We start from the raw sequence: 16,938 nt of genomic DNA, 5'->3' as shown, positions 1-16,938 counted from the left end.
ATGATGCAGTCTTTCCCCTCCAAACGGATCCCTGTGGTATACAACATACCCGCTCCCAGTGATTCTGAACATGGATCTGGACAGGTAAGCGATTGCAACTAAGCTTTATTGCACAAAGCACAATAAACATGTTTTACTCTTGGGGATGTAGCTGACTGTGTTCACGTTTGGAAAACAGCTCATAAATGAAGCAAGAGTTATAAATTGGGCAAGGAAAACAGCACCTGATTTGTTGTCTGAGATATTGATATTTCCCACTTGTTTTTCTTTGACAGAGTCCAAATCTTCCTCATCTCCAGTCTCCTCAAAAAGAAATCTCATGTGTGCAACACTCTTTCTTCAAACAGATGAATCTGCATTTCTGGAGAAGATGGCTTCTAGGAATGTTACCTCTGATTTCTTTAGCAGTCACTGTGCTCGTGTTGGTCCTGTACTGTTCATTATGTAAGTGCCATTCCTCAATAACCCCATTTATTTTTCAATACCCATTTAAGTGCTGAATCCATTCCGTGTTTGGACAGGCACAACTTAAAAAGTAGGCTGATGAGTTAATGTTAATTCAACTATGTGTTGATTAGCAGGAGTTCGAGACTCATGACGGTGTGGACTGTGCTTGGACACTTGGTAGACTCCATAATCAGTAGGGCTACAATTAAGGGAGTTAGTGCCCGCATGCCACTGCAATTCAGTCATCTTTGCAGTGGGATTTGGATCCTATAGAAACTCGCCCTTTTCAAATCCCAGCCTAAACTCATCCAATTTCTATCCTTGTGAGCCAGTGATGTTGGAAACTTTGATTTTTAGCAAATTGAATGTATAGCTAGAAATCCAACACCTGGGTGCTGCCTACTCCCCTACAAATACAGTGTTATTCTATATTAAGTATTATCCTCGGCCACTGAATGGCAATAGTTTGATTAATTAACATGCCTTATTTTCACATAATTCTGTTGAGTAACATCAAGGTTAAATCAATTCTTTCACAAGCATCTGGTTCTTGAATGTTTGGAGCAAGGCTAGGCTATTACCCTTGCTAATGCATGATCCTGTTTCTGTAGCTCCAGCATTCTCCTTTATCTATATTGGTGGAAGTGTAGAAATACCTAACTTGACCTATACAAGTGACCTCACTGATCCAAAGTCACAGAAATTTATAAGGCAAGCAGAAGCAATCCAGAACTATGTAAGTACTCACAGGTGACATAACCTATAACTCGAAAATATTTTATCACTTGTTTCGTTGAAATCCTTTCTTCAAAATTCAAAGGTATAGTAGAAAGCTGAGGTTTGAGTCATGGGTATTTGTTCTTTTCTTTCAAAGTAATAAAATCGAGGATTAGTCTGGGAGAGAGTCAAGTTACAAAGCTTAAGACAAGTGCCCTCTTTAAGACAGGGCAAGTGGATGGGAGACAATTAAACTTGTTACACTGCCACAGTGCATTAGGAATGTAACTAGCCAAATTCAACCTTGTTGTCTTACACTAAATAGCAATATTTGTTGTTGTTTTTTTAAAAAAGGGTAGTTCAAAGCTGAAAGCATTCAGCTTTTATAAAAGAACTATAAGTGAATTTTTTTTTCAGCCTAGATACCCTGTATTGATTTGTTGCTGCTTGGGTGTGGTTTTTTTAATTACAGTTTTAAATTATTGCACAAACTCTTTTTTGGTTCCCCACTCCTCACCAGCACAACAATGCTTGCTTTCTTGCGCTTCTCATACAAGTTTGTATTTGTGAGATCAATGCTGTTTCCTGGGTCCATGCTAACAGAGGGCTTTAAGCACAAAGCCGCCCTCTGTTAGCCTGTATTTCCCAACAGAGTTAATCTTGTGTCTCAAAACTGCTTTGTGCATGGCCGACATGAGTTGTCCGTGACTGGATTATAAACCAGAAATGTCACAGAGTTTAAATAATTAAAACACATAATCTAGTTTTGAATTTTTTTATATTTCCTTACACACACACTTTTTTTTCTTGGCTAAAGAAGAGTTCATTTCAACTTTGTTCAAACTGAAATGGAAGTTGAAATGTGTACATTGCTTACCATTCTTACCTGACTCGAAACGCTTTATACTATGTAGTCACTTTCAAATGCAATTTACTGGTGAAGTGTTTATGGCATGATTCTTCAAAAAGTTTGTGATTAGCTGACAATCAAATTTAACAATTTCTTTTGTTCTTATATTTAGCTTTCTAATTATTTAACTGTCAGTTTTCAGAACTATACGAGTCTTCTACGTTAGGGAGATATTACTTGAAATCTGTTGTTGCTGCGTTTAGGTAAGTCCTTTTCTAGATGTACTAAATAAAGTGTGTGTGTGTGTGTGTGTGTGTGTGCGTGTGTGTTTTGCGGTGTGTGTTGTTTTTAATGGCTTTCCTGGGAGGGATATGTAGAATTTTATAATATGGGAAATAAAGCCAAGTACTGTAGCATACTTAAAACCAAGGGGTAAATGCTATGAGATAAATACTTAAGGTTTTTGCTTTCAATACTTTGTTTGTTACTGAGGAAAACTATTAGACAAAATCCAAGTTTGTTGGTTGTGGATTGGTTTCATGCTGGTTGAAGGGATTGCTTTTAAGTATATCCACCTACTTCAGATCTTATAAAGTAGTTTTCAACAGACATTTTTCTTTCTCTTCCACTCTTTTGAATAACCTGTTTATGTAAGATGCCTTCCAATGCAACACCTTTTCTGACGTCCTAAAACAAAATATACAGGGGTACATTCTGGTGGGGCACTGTACCTGCCAGGAAAACCAGCACACAGAGTAGAATGGTCCTACAGTCATTTCCATCTGTAATTTTTTGAAAGACTGAGCTACTGGCCATTTTGGGATGGAGTCTAGCGATCACGAGGCATGATCATCTGCCTTTTTGTGCATATAAATCGGTTGATCCAGCCATGGCTTCTTCATGTACATATGCACACAGACTATTTTTCCTCTTCATACAAATAATTTGAACAAGGGACTGTGTGGTTCTCTGGCTGGGCAGAATATGGATATACTTTTGTGGTGGCATTTTTCAAAAGGCAAATGAAACTTGACTTCATAGTATTACAGGAGTTTTACCATTGACTTCAATGGGAGCAGACAAGGCAATTCAAAGTTTATCAAAAAGCCACCACATAGGTGGCCCTTAGGAAAAATTGCTCTAGAGTTTGAATACATGATGGCAAATAAAATAAAAAAGTAATTATGAGTCTATAGAACAGTTTAAAAGGATTTCTCCTCAAGGGAATTGTTCTCAGCATTCATGCTTCACTGTTTTAGTGATGGATCTGTCTGTATCCAACTTCTGTCGGTCTAGTCTATGGGAAAAGAGGAACTTTGCAAGAAGAGGGCTTTGTACCTTTATATACAGCAGTAGCAAAACAGTTGTGCAGAAAGTTAATATTGACATATGCTAGCTGAGACTACAGAACTAATCAAAATCAAACTGAAAATGACAACTGAAATCCATTTATAATGTACTGTTTCCCCCCACAGCGAAGGAGAAGATGGTCTCCGAGCTTACTACTGGAATACATTCTGGGCACCACAAGAGATAGTGCACTCTTTCAAAAAACTAACCTCACTGAAACATAAGGAAATAATCAGAAAACATACACTTCAGACTACTAATTCTTCTGCTGAATCCTTTCCTGTGGAAGAGGATTTTGATCTCTTAACAATGGAGCTTTTTGGTAACAACCTAACTGTTGTTTGTTTGTTTGTTTTTTAAAGTCTTAACTCCTTCAGGTTGTGTTTTGCTCACATAGCTGACAAATGTCCCTTTTTTAATTTAAGTTTCAGATTCTTCAGACTATGATGTGACACTGAAGTCAGGTAATTGCTATTCTTAAATACACAACTTTACTACTTGCAAAACTAAGTGTTCTTTAACAATAAAACAGTGGCAGCACCATGTTAATAATAATTATTAATTATATTTATTCTGGTAATGTTTAAGGGCCTAGTGAGAATTGGGTCCCATTACGGTAAGCTCTGTACTAAGACAGAAGTAGACAGTCCCTGCCCTGAAGAGTTTACACATTAAATACGGTAAATTCCTGATGATCCGAATAGCATGGGAGACGTGGATTTTGTTTGGATAGTTGGGAGTTCAGATAATTGAGAGTGCAGGAGCCATTCAGCAGCGGGGTGGCCTCCTCCACAGTAAGGGGTTCCTCCTCCTCCTCCACCTTGCAGTCCTGGACGGGGTCTCTGCTCTGCCTGCCTTATTCACTCCTGTGACAACGGGGCTGCAGAGGGCTTACTGCACTGTCACAGGAGCTGTTCAGCAGCAGGGTGGCCTCCCCCACAACTAGGGGTGGATTTTCTTCACAGTCCTGGCTGGGGGAAGGGGAAGTGGGTGGGATGTCTCTGACCTATTATCCGGACCTCTGTGTTATCCAGATTCCTTCCTTCTGCCCCACCATGAGATGCAGGCTGCAGAGGACAAGTATCTCATGCTGTGGGCCAACAAAGGGATTCAGGTAATGCAGAGGTACAGATAATTGGATGAACAGGAGTATACTGTAATAGACTAAGTGAGAGAGTATTTTTTATAATTGCTGGTCAAAACTTTCTCGCATGTTCAGCTTTTAAAGCCATATTTAGCAACCCGAATACAAAGGTGTAGATGAGAGCCAGCAGCTCCCAGTGACTTGTACTGGGAGTTGGAGCTGCTCAGCACCGAAAAATCAAACCACTTATATATTGCTTAAATATATACTGAAGAACTTAACTCTAGGCAGCCAGTTTAGAAAATTTTGGCCGTTACAATTAGCGATCCTTTTGTATGTTATTTTCTACACTGATGGTATCCCCAAGTTCTTTATAGTGTCAAGAATAGTAGAGGGAGAGAAATGAAGAGGCATAGACAAGGTTTTTACAGCGGAGAGTTCAAATGATATGGCAAGAGCTGAAGAAATGGCTTGTCAGGCTAATGGAATGTGAGATGAGTGGGGAGCTGGTGGAGTTCTGGGAAGAATGTGAAATGAATGGGCAGCCAGTATTTGTGAGAAGGCAGGTTGCAGCAGCCTCTGTATATGTTGGGTTGATGGCAGGGATAGTGGGGACACAGACTTGCAATAATCAAACACTGCAGATGTCGGTGTGGATAGAGTTTCCGCCTTGGTGGAGTCAAGGTAATGCCATAAACGAACAATGCACCAGCAGTAGTCTGAAGATTTGCAAAAGAAAGAGAAGAGTGCAGGCAGAGTCAAATAAAAGGTGAGAGACCAGAGGGAGCTATTGGATGCGGATCTGTAACTGAAGGGTCTCTTGTCTTGGAGAAGCACTTTTGTGTCTGGAGACTTGTACCTGAAAGATATTTAGATGATGGCAGAGTATCTCTTCTGAGCCAACATAAGCCCCAACTGACTGAAGGAAACGACGAAAACAATCCACTGGGGGCTAAACCTAAGGCACATGTGCTTTCAGCCTTGCAGTGAGATCAGTTATGTTGTGTTAGGTTTCGTGTGGTGAGTTTTGGAGGGTCACATACAAAGTTATTGAGTTATGGAAAAAAAGCCCTAATTTGGGGGGTTTCATCTTTTGTGTGCACTTTGGTTGCCGTGATAATTGTTTAGTTGGTTAGAACGGATTGTGGCCTAATTGCACTTGCTAATGCTAAAAGTAAATAGTGCTGCTTTGGTCTGAATTAACTCTAGCACTGCAGTTAGCATTCGTGAAAGATGTCGGATTAACAGAAGTAGAAATTTGGCTTTATATTCACAGGCCAGGTACACAGAGCTCCCCTTACCATACCACTGTGCTTCAGCTTTGTCCCAAAGGGGGTCACCTCTGGGTATGAGAATGAATCACAGCATGGCTTCAGTGTATATTCAGTCCTTGTCCTCTCTGCTGAGACTGACAAGAATGCCAGCTGGGGTGGTCTTTGAGTGATGTGGACAACTGCTCACAAGGATCTGGACAGAGATTTCCCCAGTTAATTTCTTATTTACCCTTTTGTCTACATTTTTTCAGACACTGATCTAGTTTGTCTTTTGTATAGCGGTATCCTTCGACTTGTATGCAAAGCCAGGTAACAACAGGACTTTAACTTTGCTGAATCCCAAGAAATCTTTTTATCAATGGAGGCTGCGTGTTCCTTCTAACTATATTGTGAGACTTGTAGTCCTTACTCTGCATGGTGTCACTCCAGGGAGTTGTGCATCGCACAGATTATCTGCATATGATTTTCTTCTTCCTCTTCAGAACAAGATCATTACAAGGTATGATCATAAAGGAAAGCTACTTTTTTCTCTGGCAAAACACACACCAAATCTTATCTGTATGCATCACCTACCTGACCTTTCATGAACACATTTTTATTTTTTCTAAAAAGGAGGCTTGCATGGCTCAAAGGATTGGTAATGAAACATACAGGCTTTAAAAGGCTAGGTCAAGATCCAGCCTGGTTTAGCAGTGACCAGAACTCAGTACCATGTGAGGTCTCTTTGGTAACCTACCTGAAATAAGTATGTAGTCTTCTTGCAGTTCCTATCAAAGAGATATCTGGACTCATAAGTATCTGCTAATATTTGGCGTTCACATTCACCTTTGTTTATGCACTCAGCAAGGAGGCCAGGGGTTGAAAAGGGCACAGACTGGTTGACTCATTGCCTAGTAGTAGTCCCTCATTCCCTCCAAATCAGCACTGAGACACACAGGGTGAGCACTGTGGAGAACTCTGTGTCACTACTGTCCATGCTGTATCCATTCTGTGGGTAGAGATCAATTTCAAGGGCTGTCAACCCATCGTGTTTTACAAGCAGTAATTCGACTATTTAGAAAGCAATGAAGAAATGTGTTGGCTTGAATTCAGTTGATGTTAGTATCAAGAGGCTTGTGATATTGTCAGTTAAAGCTTCATGTCAGAGAAGACATTTTAATTTCAATTACATGTATTTATCTCGTACAAAGTACCTTGAACTCACCTGGGCACTCATGTTTGCCAACAGGAGTCTCAAAAATAGGAGCTGATACACGGGGAGAAATTAAGTATATACAAAGGAAAGAGAGACTCTCTCCAATCCCACTATCTGCAATGTACAATTCAAGTGCGGGAAATACTTTTTTTCACTTGTTTTGATGTTTCTATTGGGTACTAATAATCTGTCACACTTGTTCACTGACCGAATGTGTGTTTCTGTCTACCCCCCAAAATTCAGGGGACTGTCACTCTGTTTGTACAGCACCTAACACAATGCAGTCCCAGCCTAGTTGTCTTCTAGGTACTATCACTATGTACAGGCTTAACATATCTGATGGCTTTGTAAAACTGCAAATCTCTATGTACCTATTAGCAGCATCCTTTTGGCAGTGAGACTGCATCTCTTAAAACTACCCCAGACCCTCACTTTGAGTAAATGAAATCTAAGATTGGGAAACTACAGGTCAATGTATTGGGCTCTCAAATGACAAACAGTTCACTGATGGGATGTGTCTAGGGGAGTTATGTCAAAGCAAGTGTCTAGGGGAGTTATGTCAAAGTTCAGCTTAATGTATTGGAAGAAATGCAGTCTAATTTCAGAGAAGGACAGGAATACAGAATGTTATCTAATTCAGTCTGTATATATTTCAGATGGTGTGGAGTACCAGGGGCCTGGAGTCCTCCTGTCATACGGTTAACTTCATCGAGTAATGTTATGCTGGTCACCTTCTCACTGGACAGAAGAAAAGAAAGTAACATGCTAAAAGCATACTTCCAAGCTATTCCTAAAGTTGGTATGTACTCAAATCAATTATGTATTTGAGGTAGGCAAGGTCATACTTTAGCCACTACTAATTTAGGACATTACTTCTTGGAGGTTATTGTTTCTGGAAAAAAGAAATTTCCATTCTGATCTCCCTGAAGATGATTTCAGGTAGCTGAGCAGAAGATGAGATTTGAGATCCTTCCATTTGGTAGGATTAATCTTCCTCTCTGGTTACTACTAGACCATCTCTCCAAATGGTTGCATTTGCCCCAGCTCAAACTCATTAAATGTCATATTTACTCTTCACATATACTACTCCCAAGAGAGCACATTGGCAATCTCAGTAAAGAGGCACAAGGCTCCCATACAATCTTGCCTCTCTTGGTACTCCTGCCAGCTCCAGTATGAGGCACACTGGTAGAGTGTGGATGGGGTAAGCTCGCAATTCTGTCTGGTTAGCGTGGAATACTTTGAGTTGCCATGGTTGAGTCACCTGCATTTTGCTGCAGACACTTCTGAAGTTAAACTAATACCAATAATTATTTACTCGCTTGCCATTACTGAATATTTCCCCCTTCTTCTGATACATAAGGGATCATTGGTATTAATGGATAGGATTAATGTCCAACGTCTTTTGTCCCTATGGAGTAAATTATGTGGAATAGCCCCTATGAAGCTAAATTTTCAAAGGTGACAGGTAATTTTGAGCACATCGGTTTTTGCATGCCCAACTTCATACCCTCAGTGGTCTTACTTTACGTAAATGCTCAGCAGCACCTGTCTTTTGAAAATCGGACCCCTTCAAGGTTGCCCAAGGTGGGCACCCAAAATTACTAGACACACAAATTTTGCCATAGAAATGAATGCAATTTTAAATGTAATACATAAATGCAATTACTCATGGTTTCTTAATTCTCACACTGCTATACTGCCTCAAGAAAACAGTCAATAGGAATTGCGGGGCAGGGACTGGATGATTACAAGTATTGTCAGTAGGAAGTGGAGCTTTGCAGTCACCAGTTCAAGTGCAGCACAAGTCTTAAAGATACACAAACTGTTTGACTTACATGAAATGAATTGAAGATCTCCGTCTACTTTTTAATGATTCAGCATTAACATCATAAAAATGCCATCTTCATTCTATGGCAAGCTCCTCAGAGAGGTCAATGACCATTTGGAGAGGTTGTTTCTGCATATCAGTGTTGAGGTACATTCACACGTGTGGTGTGTGTCTGTGAATGCCTCTTTGCAGGCCACTGTGTTTACAAAGAGTGCACTGGGGGATTTTCCATTCTTGTATCCTCTTCTGTAGAATGTTTGCTCTTTCCTCCCACAGTGAAGTTGCAAATGAGAGTGTTAGGTCAAACAGCTTCTCTTTTTATTTGACTACAGTTGTTCTTTGCTGATGTGTGGGTTGATCTTTCCTTGTTACTCCTTCTATACATAGCCCACAGATGGAACCAGAAAGGAATAAAACCTGTGAATGTAGTCTGCTATAGTAATAGTGAAAAATTTCATGCAAGAGTATTTCCCATTACTACTAAAATATACCTTCTGTTTAATTTGTCAAAAAAACTCTATTATCTTCATGAAGTAAATCAATAGGTGGCCTCCCTACTGAAATGAACAAAGCGTGTCTTGGGGTATAACTGCAGAAATATTATTCTTGGAAAGAAGGAGGAAGCAGTACCAATATTTGCTATGCACAACCATATTGTATTCAACCATATTGTATTCAACCATATTGACACTTAGCAAAGTCAGGGGCCTGAGTCTACTTTTACTTAAACCAGTTTGACACCAGTGTCAGTCATTGACTTCAGTGATATGATTGCAGACTTATGTTTGTTGTACTGAGTGAGGAATTTTGCCTTGTCTTAATAATACATTAGTATAATTTCTCATTTGTGTTGCACCTCTGGTTCTAAGGGCCTCCCAAAGCATGCAAGTCTATATACTATTCTGACTTCTGTTCAGCACTTGTGTAACCCTGCTGAAGACAAGAGAGAGCAAAACTTTGAACCACTATACATACCAGGAGAAGGGAGGGGATGAGGCAGTGTGGTAGATACAAGAGGGAGGAAATGTTCACTTCACCTGCCACTGAAAGACTTCTGCTGCTGGGGTAGATGCACATATACAACAGTTAAAGACACAAAACTATCGTATCCAATATGAAACAACAAAATGGATGTTCAACAAGTACTTTGTAACAGGAAGCAAAGTATATTTGGTTACTCTTATCATGGATATCTAATATACCCTTACTTAGCTAATACTGGAGAACAGCACTTGGATTCACCTACTGCTCTCATTTGAAAGTTAATTGTTGTAATTATATCTAGAAATAGGAGATGTGATAAGAAATCCCAGAATGATGACAACGTAGGATAGTTATTCTCTGGGAACATAGGATGAAGTGAGATGGCAAGTGTCATGGCCCATTCTCCTATCTCTAGTCTATACTTAGAGAAGGAACAGAGAGTGAATTAAATACTCCTCTTAAGTGCCATTTATGTAACAGTGTAGATTTATTGGTATTTTTCTCTTCCAGTCTGTGGTGGGCGTTACATCTCTTGGAATGGGACAGTGAGCTCCCCTTATTATCCAAGCTACTATCCACCAAACATTGACTGCAGCTGGCTAATCAGAGTAAGTGTGTGCAAATAGTAGTGATTTCATTAAGTTTTCATTTTACATACCAGAAGTAAAAATGGGAGAACGTGTCTTCCATTATGGATGAAACAAGGGAATCCATGCCAAGAACCCTGCTAGCAACCATTGTGCATTAATATGGCAGCTGATTGCATGTTTTCATCTGTGCTGCAGACTAGGCTTTAGGTACCTCTGCAAGTGGGGCAAGAGATGACAAATTAGCCTGTGGTAGCGACAAAATACTGGACCAGAAGGCCTATTAGTTTGTTCTAACTTGGCAGATCCTATTATTACCCTCTTGGCCTAAGCAGTGAGTGGTTATTTGGGGCCTTGCTGGATCATTTCCACTAGGAAGAGAAATGGATGATACAAGACACATATTACTTTGGTACAATCCTGTTCCTTTCCAAAGGATGCACACAGTCCTGTTTGCTTGAACATAGTAGAAACAAACAGGAAGAAGCTTTCTTGTTCAGAAATCTAAGTCTGCTTTTCCTAAAGATGTGCGCAAAAGAAACTCTGCCTCTCGGCTTCCTCACAGGGCCATGTAAACTTCTGCTTCTCCCACTACCTGCAGGCTTTCTTGGAGCTTTCTGCCTGTGGTTACAGCAATGCGTGGCTTTCTATGTCAATCAATGCCTTTTCCCCTATGTTTACAATCAGTCCCAGGGAAACTTTGCAGTCCACTGGCCTTAGCTTCTAATAGGCTTTGCCATGCAGCCCCATTGCCTTGGGCAGTGGATTACTATTATTTCTGGCTATCATTACATAAAGGCCTGAAACTGTCTATAGATCAGACTTCTGCTTGATGGCAGCCATTAACACTTGACAGTATAACACTATAATCTATGCATAGGGCCCTACCAAATTCATGGCTGTAAAAAACACATGACGGACCGTGAAATTTGGTCTCCCCTGTGAAATCTGCCAGGGAGGGGCAGGGTTGGGGGTGCCTCAGCTGGGGATCCTACCAGGCTCCAGCTGCTAGTCCTGGCAGGGCTGGGGAGGGATGGGACTTCCTTTTGTCCTGCGGAGGCTGCTCCTGGGGCAGGGTCAGACCCATCTCCAGAAACCTTCCCACAGCTGCGGGAAGCTCCGCACCTCCACCCCACTTCCTGCCCCCATCGCTCCCCAGCCAGGTCACTGTACAGGTTGCTCCCCAGGGGTCATTACAGGGAGCAGCTCCCAGGGGTGGGTCTGACCCGGCTGGGATTAGCAGCTGGAGCCCAGCACATAGTAGGAGCCCCCCGGCTGGAGCACCCCTAGCCAACAGTGCCAGAACTGGGGGACTGAGGGCCATGCCCTCCCTTTTTAACATGGGCATAGTTTTGGGAGGAAGGGGCAATGTTGCCCCCCCAAATTGCAAGCCTCGGGCAGGCACGCAGCCCCTGCCAGTGCCTCTCTGACCCTTCCCAAGGCTTGCAGTTTAGAGGGGGGAGGCATGGCTCCTGGCCCCCCCTGGAAATGGCACTTGTGTCTCCCCACTTCTACAAAGGTTCCGGCACCCTTGCCCCATACTTGCTCCTCCCCGGCTCCAGACCCAGGGCTTCATGGTTAAAGGGGCCTTGGGCTGGCAGTGTTTGGGTGGGGGAACCACAGTGCCCCCCAACAACAGGGCCCTGGACTGTCACCCCACCCAGAAGGCTGGCCCTGCCCCCCCCAATACCATGTGACCCTCGTTCTGCACTGCCTGCTGCCCAGCTCTAAAGGCAGCGCCTCGATCAGCAGCAGCACAGAAGTAAGGGTGGCGATACCACGACCCTCCTACAATAGCCTTGCAATACCCCCACAACCCTCTCTTGGGAGGGCACTCCCAAGGTTAGAACACTGTGACATTTCAGATGTGAAATTGACTTTTTTTTAAAAGCCTATAGCTGTGAAATTGACCAAAATGGACCACTAATTTGGTAGGGCCCTATCTGTACACCAATATTGTTAACTGTAAAGGTTTAGGAGGAAAATTTCAAAGACACAAATGGCAGTTGGGCTTCCAGCTCCCTAACGGACCAAAGCAGTTGGGTGCCTAGCTGCAATTTGTGCCTGAGGAAATCTCCTTTTTATTACATACCTTTCTTGCCTATTGCTGGGAGCAGGTGGTGGTGGAGGTATTTTCTTTTATAATCTGATGACGGGAATGTGATTGATGAATGGCTGTCCACTTGATTGTGAGGTAATAGAACAGAATGTATTAACCATATGTAAACTCCTTGGTTTGGATTGGTTTTTGTTTATTTTCTTTAACGCTTTGCTTGTAGGCACCCCTGCCTGGGTATAAGTTGTCGCTAAAAGTCCTTGTCATACAAATTCAAGAGAAGTCTCCAGGGTCCAATAAATGCGATAAGGACTGGTTAGAAATTGATGGAGTTAGGTGAGTTAAAACACTGCTCACTATTTTATTTGACATTGACATTCATTGGTGATACTCAGCGAGGACGCCATTTGTCATTCTACAAAACGTTCTGTACTCTAATCTTGGATTTCTCCAGCTACTTCCAGTGCAGAAACATACAACTTTGCAGACATTGTGACATCTTTATTCAGGCTTTCAAAGGATGTATTTTTCCTAATTATGCCATGCAGCGAACAGGTCAAATAGTTGTCACCAATGGTAATAAAAGCCTCATGCCCATTTCACATCAATAAAAAAATACTTAATCTATACATTTCATGACAAAGGTTGGTGGTTCAAGAGATGTTGAGTGCAGGATCTTGCATTGTTTTACTGGAGATGTGAATTCTTGGCTACCATCTTGAACTAGCTTCTTTTCTAGGGAGTGAGATCCTTTGCCATTTTAAAGCTTTGTTTTCAGTTTCCAATGTCTCTTTAATGATTGCTCTTTGCCTTGGTTATTGAAAACAAAATTAGAAGTGGCCAGTCATTCATCCTTCAGAAGGAAAAAAACCAAGGTGGCAGTACAATGTTTGGAACCACGTCTAGGAAGTGAAAATGCTGGGTTTGCAAAACGGAGCTGAAAACCTTTAAACAAGCTTTCTTAGTTTTCCAAAGGCAGAGGATGTGGTTGCAATATTGACCTTCTTGCTATATTTTTAGAACTTTAGGTTCTCAGTGAGAACCAGGAAATTCATTACATGCAAAATAGTTTGGGGGAAAAAAAAAGTTACACACACTGTATTTTCAACCTCCAAAGATAAGTTTTGGGAGCACATGTTTAATGTAAAGGTTTATCCGAACCTTATCACCCTCTTTACATGTTAGTAGTTTTGTACCTGTAATAATAGTAAGGGTAGCTGAGCTGGCAAGATACAGTAAAGTAACACATACAAAAAGTGTTAAGACTTGGTGAAGGTGAACTGTAGTTGTAATTATTCTGTTCTACACTTGACAGATATTGTAAAGCTATTGCTGAAAGCAACAGAAACAAGGAATATGGCTATTCAGTTGCGATTAATTTCCATTCAGATGAACTGGTCACGCAGAGAGGGTTTTATATTGAATATAAAGCTTTCAGTCACGTGGACCGTAAGTGAATACAAGCGCACTTTAATTTTTAAGGGGTCCATGTTATAGCTTTGGGGGAAACCTTGCTTCATAGGCCTACGTTCCACACTCTAACTCATAGTAATTGTGGAATGAACAGGAGTTGTCCTTCAACCTGATTGGTTGCTGATCCTGCCTGTCTGGTCCAGAGGTGAGGGGAAAAGAGTCTCTGCTGACTTGATCTAGGCATAGAGAGCAAATTTTCAGGTAAACAGTATTAAACCTTGTCCCTAAGAATCTAGAGGCTGGCGTGCTCCAGTTATTATGCGAGGGCACTCGTGTTACTAACAAATTTTTCTAGTAATGATAACCTACATGTTTCAGTCTTAGTGTTGCTGTCCAGTTGGAGATTCTTGGTCTATTTAAATCATTAAACATCTGCATTATTAGTGCTCACAGCAAACAGAACTGTGTGGCCTCCACCTCTTTAATGACAATGATAAGAAGGTTAATACTAATTTAAATTCTCCATTCTATCCATTCATTTAAATTCACGTAAATCAGAGTGCCTGTTAAAATCACTTACCTTTTAAAAAAACAAGAAGAAGAAGAAGAAAGATGGCATTTGCCTTAGTTGAATTTTATAGAACAAAAATAAATGAGGTACTACTGTCCTCAGTGCATATTTGGTCCCTAACACCATTTTCATTACTTCTATTCTTTATTTCTTCTAGCATGTCCTCGACAATTTAAATGTACAGACAGAACATGCATTCCTTTAAACAATCAGTGTGATGGCTGGAAAGACTGCTCAGATGGCAGTGATGAATTAGACTGTGGTAAGTTTATTCAATTTCTATTTTTAAAAACAGTCCTTCAGCAAGGCACTTGGAGGGCTATAAAATGCTTTTTTTTAAAATGTGCAATCAGAGGGAATAATACTTGAAATAATACCCTTCAATAATACCATATAACCCTGCACCTACCAAAAATAAAATACATATTGCATAAGAACCAGACCTTCCAAGAAACAGTCAATAATGTTTAACATATTTATTCCAGAGCTTCCTGTGACAGGACTAAAATCATGGGAAGGATAATCTTAGCCTACTTCAGAATATTGTGTTCTTGAGTGTTTTCAGATCCTTGGATGAATGATGCTGTGACTGGGAAGTGCCACCAAATTTATAGATCTCTCTTCTTCAGGCTGTAGTCCAGAGGAGTCTAACTGTGGTGATGGGAAGTGTAAACACCGTTCAAAGACATGCAAAGGGGACGATAGTTGCGGAGAGGATAGTGATGAAAATGATTGCCGTAAGTGTGTTGAAAAATAGTTTAGAATATCGGTGGGGAGTCGGGGGATAGGGATATGTTCATTTTCTTACTGTCTAAAGTTTTTGTGAATCATCTGATAAATAGATGGAATAGCCTGCATTGTTATATGTGTGGTGTGAGGATAATTAGAACTTTCATACGCATGCATCATGTTATGCTTTTTAGACTATTAGCATGTGTTGATCACACTACGTGCTCTCCATTTTGTTACATAACAACTGAACCTTAGATTGACTGGGTGAACCGGATGGTTTTGGATACCGATGAGGGTAGAGATGAACTTGCTGGAGGAACAGAAAAGAGTGATGGTATTTATACATGTGGGAATAAAGACTGTTGGAGAATCAAAGGTGTCAGCGATGGAAGAGAGTGATTTACCATCATATCCATGGCTCTGTCAGTGCCGGAATGTTCCTTGAAAAAGTGCAGGAGAGTTTGAGGTTCCGAAGATGAAATTGAAACTAAGTCAATGTCTTTGCTGCAAAAAACAAAATGTTTCTTGCTTGAGTGTTTTCCCCTGTCCCAAGCCCCTGGGAAAAAATAGTATTTGCATAATCTGGGAGGTTGAGTCCTTCATAGAATGTAGCCATCACAACGATGCATGCTCTGTGACTAGGGAAAAGGAACTACCAGCAGGTCAGGTAATACCTCAGGGAATCCACAGTCCACTTGATAGCCAGAGCTTTCTTCTCAATAATAGAATATGTTATCATGGGGTACAACTTTCTGCTTAAATATCGGATTGGGTGCTCTTTGCCTTCAAAGTCCTCGGAGAGCACCACTTCCAGGCTGGCCTCTGGCGAATGAATTACTGCTGGGAGAAGTCTGCATTGGCGAGGTTAGGCACCTAGACCAGCCATGCCTTCAGACTGTTAAAAGCTTCATCTCATCAATCATCTCACCAGACCTTTTTGGTGTCTCTGCCTTTTAGTAGATCATTCAGGGGAGCCGCAATCAATGCAAAGGTGGAGATGAACCAGTAATAATATCCTTCCAGACTGAGGAAGCAGCGTATCTGTCTTCTGAGCCAACATGTGGGGCATGAATTTAATATGTGGACTTTAGCTAGCACCAGTGTCTCGAGGCCTCCTCTCAACTGATACCCTGAGTAAGACACTTCTGTCACGGCCAACTTACACTTGGCAGGATTAGCTCTGAGGCTGGCCTCCTGTAGGGAACCAGAACCCCTCTTAGGGTGGTCATCCCACATACGACTATGGCTACAGTGTTGTCAAGGTAAGCCCCAGCGTATTGGTGGTGGTGTCCAAGGATTCAATTCATAAAGTGCTGGAAAGTTGTTGCCACCCCCCTTGGAGACCAAATGGCATGGTTTTAAAATGGAAATGGCCAAAGGCGGTTGAGAACACATTCTCTTCCTGGGAGAATGGAGACCAGGGGATCTGCCAATAGCTTTTTGTAAGCTCATCCATGCTGAGGTATCACGCCAGGCCCAACCACTCTAACAGCTCAGCCACCTTTGTCATTGGGTAAGTGTAAAACTTTGTGATGGAATTGACTATAGAAAAGCTTGCCCCCGTGTATTGTCGAGGTCTTCCCCTCTCCGTGCAGGTAGCTTGGGTCACTGGGCTGGTATTTGTACACGTTTTCTGTCATGCCTGGGGTTCAGTATCTGCTGGCAGGCATCCAGCACCATGAGTGGCCCTAGTTGGCTAGCGGACAGAGGTTGCACAGTCCCATATCTAATGACCCATCAGCTGCACCATGTGATGCTGGAGCACCCAGTCCAGGCCCCTTGCTGGAAGTCTGGATACAAACTCTGCATCCTGGACTGGCTCAGAGCTCTCGCCTGGGCGCAGCTAC

At 41.6% G+C, this 16,938-nt stretch overlaps 1 protein-coding gene across 1 annotated transcript in view; it reads left to right on the top strand.

Moving 5' to 3' along the window:
* Nucleotides 1-16,938, top strand: part of LOC140906389 (suppressor of tumorigenicity 14 protein homolog) — a 28,227-nt gene continuing 11,289 nt past the window's right edge. The window contains exons 1-12 of the mRNA XM_073330260.1: nucleotides 1-84; nucleotides 2,210-2,277; nucleotides 3,490-3,686; nucleotides 3,790-3,828; nucleotides 4,399-4,478; nucleotides 5,986-6,221; nucleotides 7,574-7,716; nucleotides 10,243-10,340; nucleotides 12,599-12,711; nucleotides 13,691-13,824; nucleotides 14,517-14,621; nucleotides 14,989-15,096. Of these exons, the coding sequence (XP_073186361.1) occupies nucleotides 1-84; nucleotides 2,210-2,277; nucleotides 3,490-3,686; nucleotides 3,790-3,828; nucleotides 4,399-4,478; nucleotides 5,986-6,221; nucleotides 7,574-7,716; nucleotides 10,243-10,340; nucleotides 12,599-12,711; nucleotides 13,691-13,824; nucleotides 14,517-14,621; nucleotides 14,989-15,096 (1,405 nt within the window). The remainder of the gene's footprint in view (nucleotides 85-2,209; nucleotides 2,278-3,489; nucleotides 3,687-3,789; nucleotides 3,829-4,398; nucleotides 4,479-5,985; nucleotides 6,222-7,573; nucleotides 7,717-10,242; nucleotides 10,341-12,598; nucleotides 12,712-13,690; nucleotides 13,825-14,516; nucleotides 14,622-14,988; nucleotides 15,097-16,938) is intronic.

Source organism: Lepidochelys kempii, chromosome 1 (genome assembly GCF_965140285.1).
Source record: "Lepidochelys kempii isolate rLepKem1 chromosome 1, rLepKem1.hap1, whole genome shotgun sequence".
Lineage (NCBI taxonomy): Eukaryota > Metazoa > Chordata > Testudines > Cheloniidae > Lepidochelys > Lepidochelys kempii.
The sequence above is the reverse complement of the archived record's forward strand: the minus strand, read 5'-3'. Positions and strand labels throughout refer to the sequence as shown.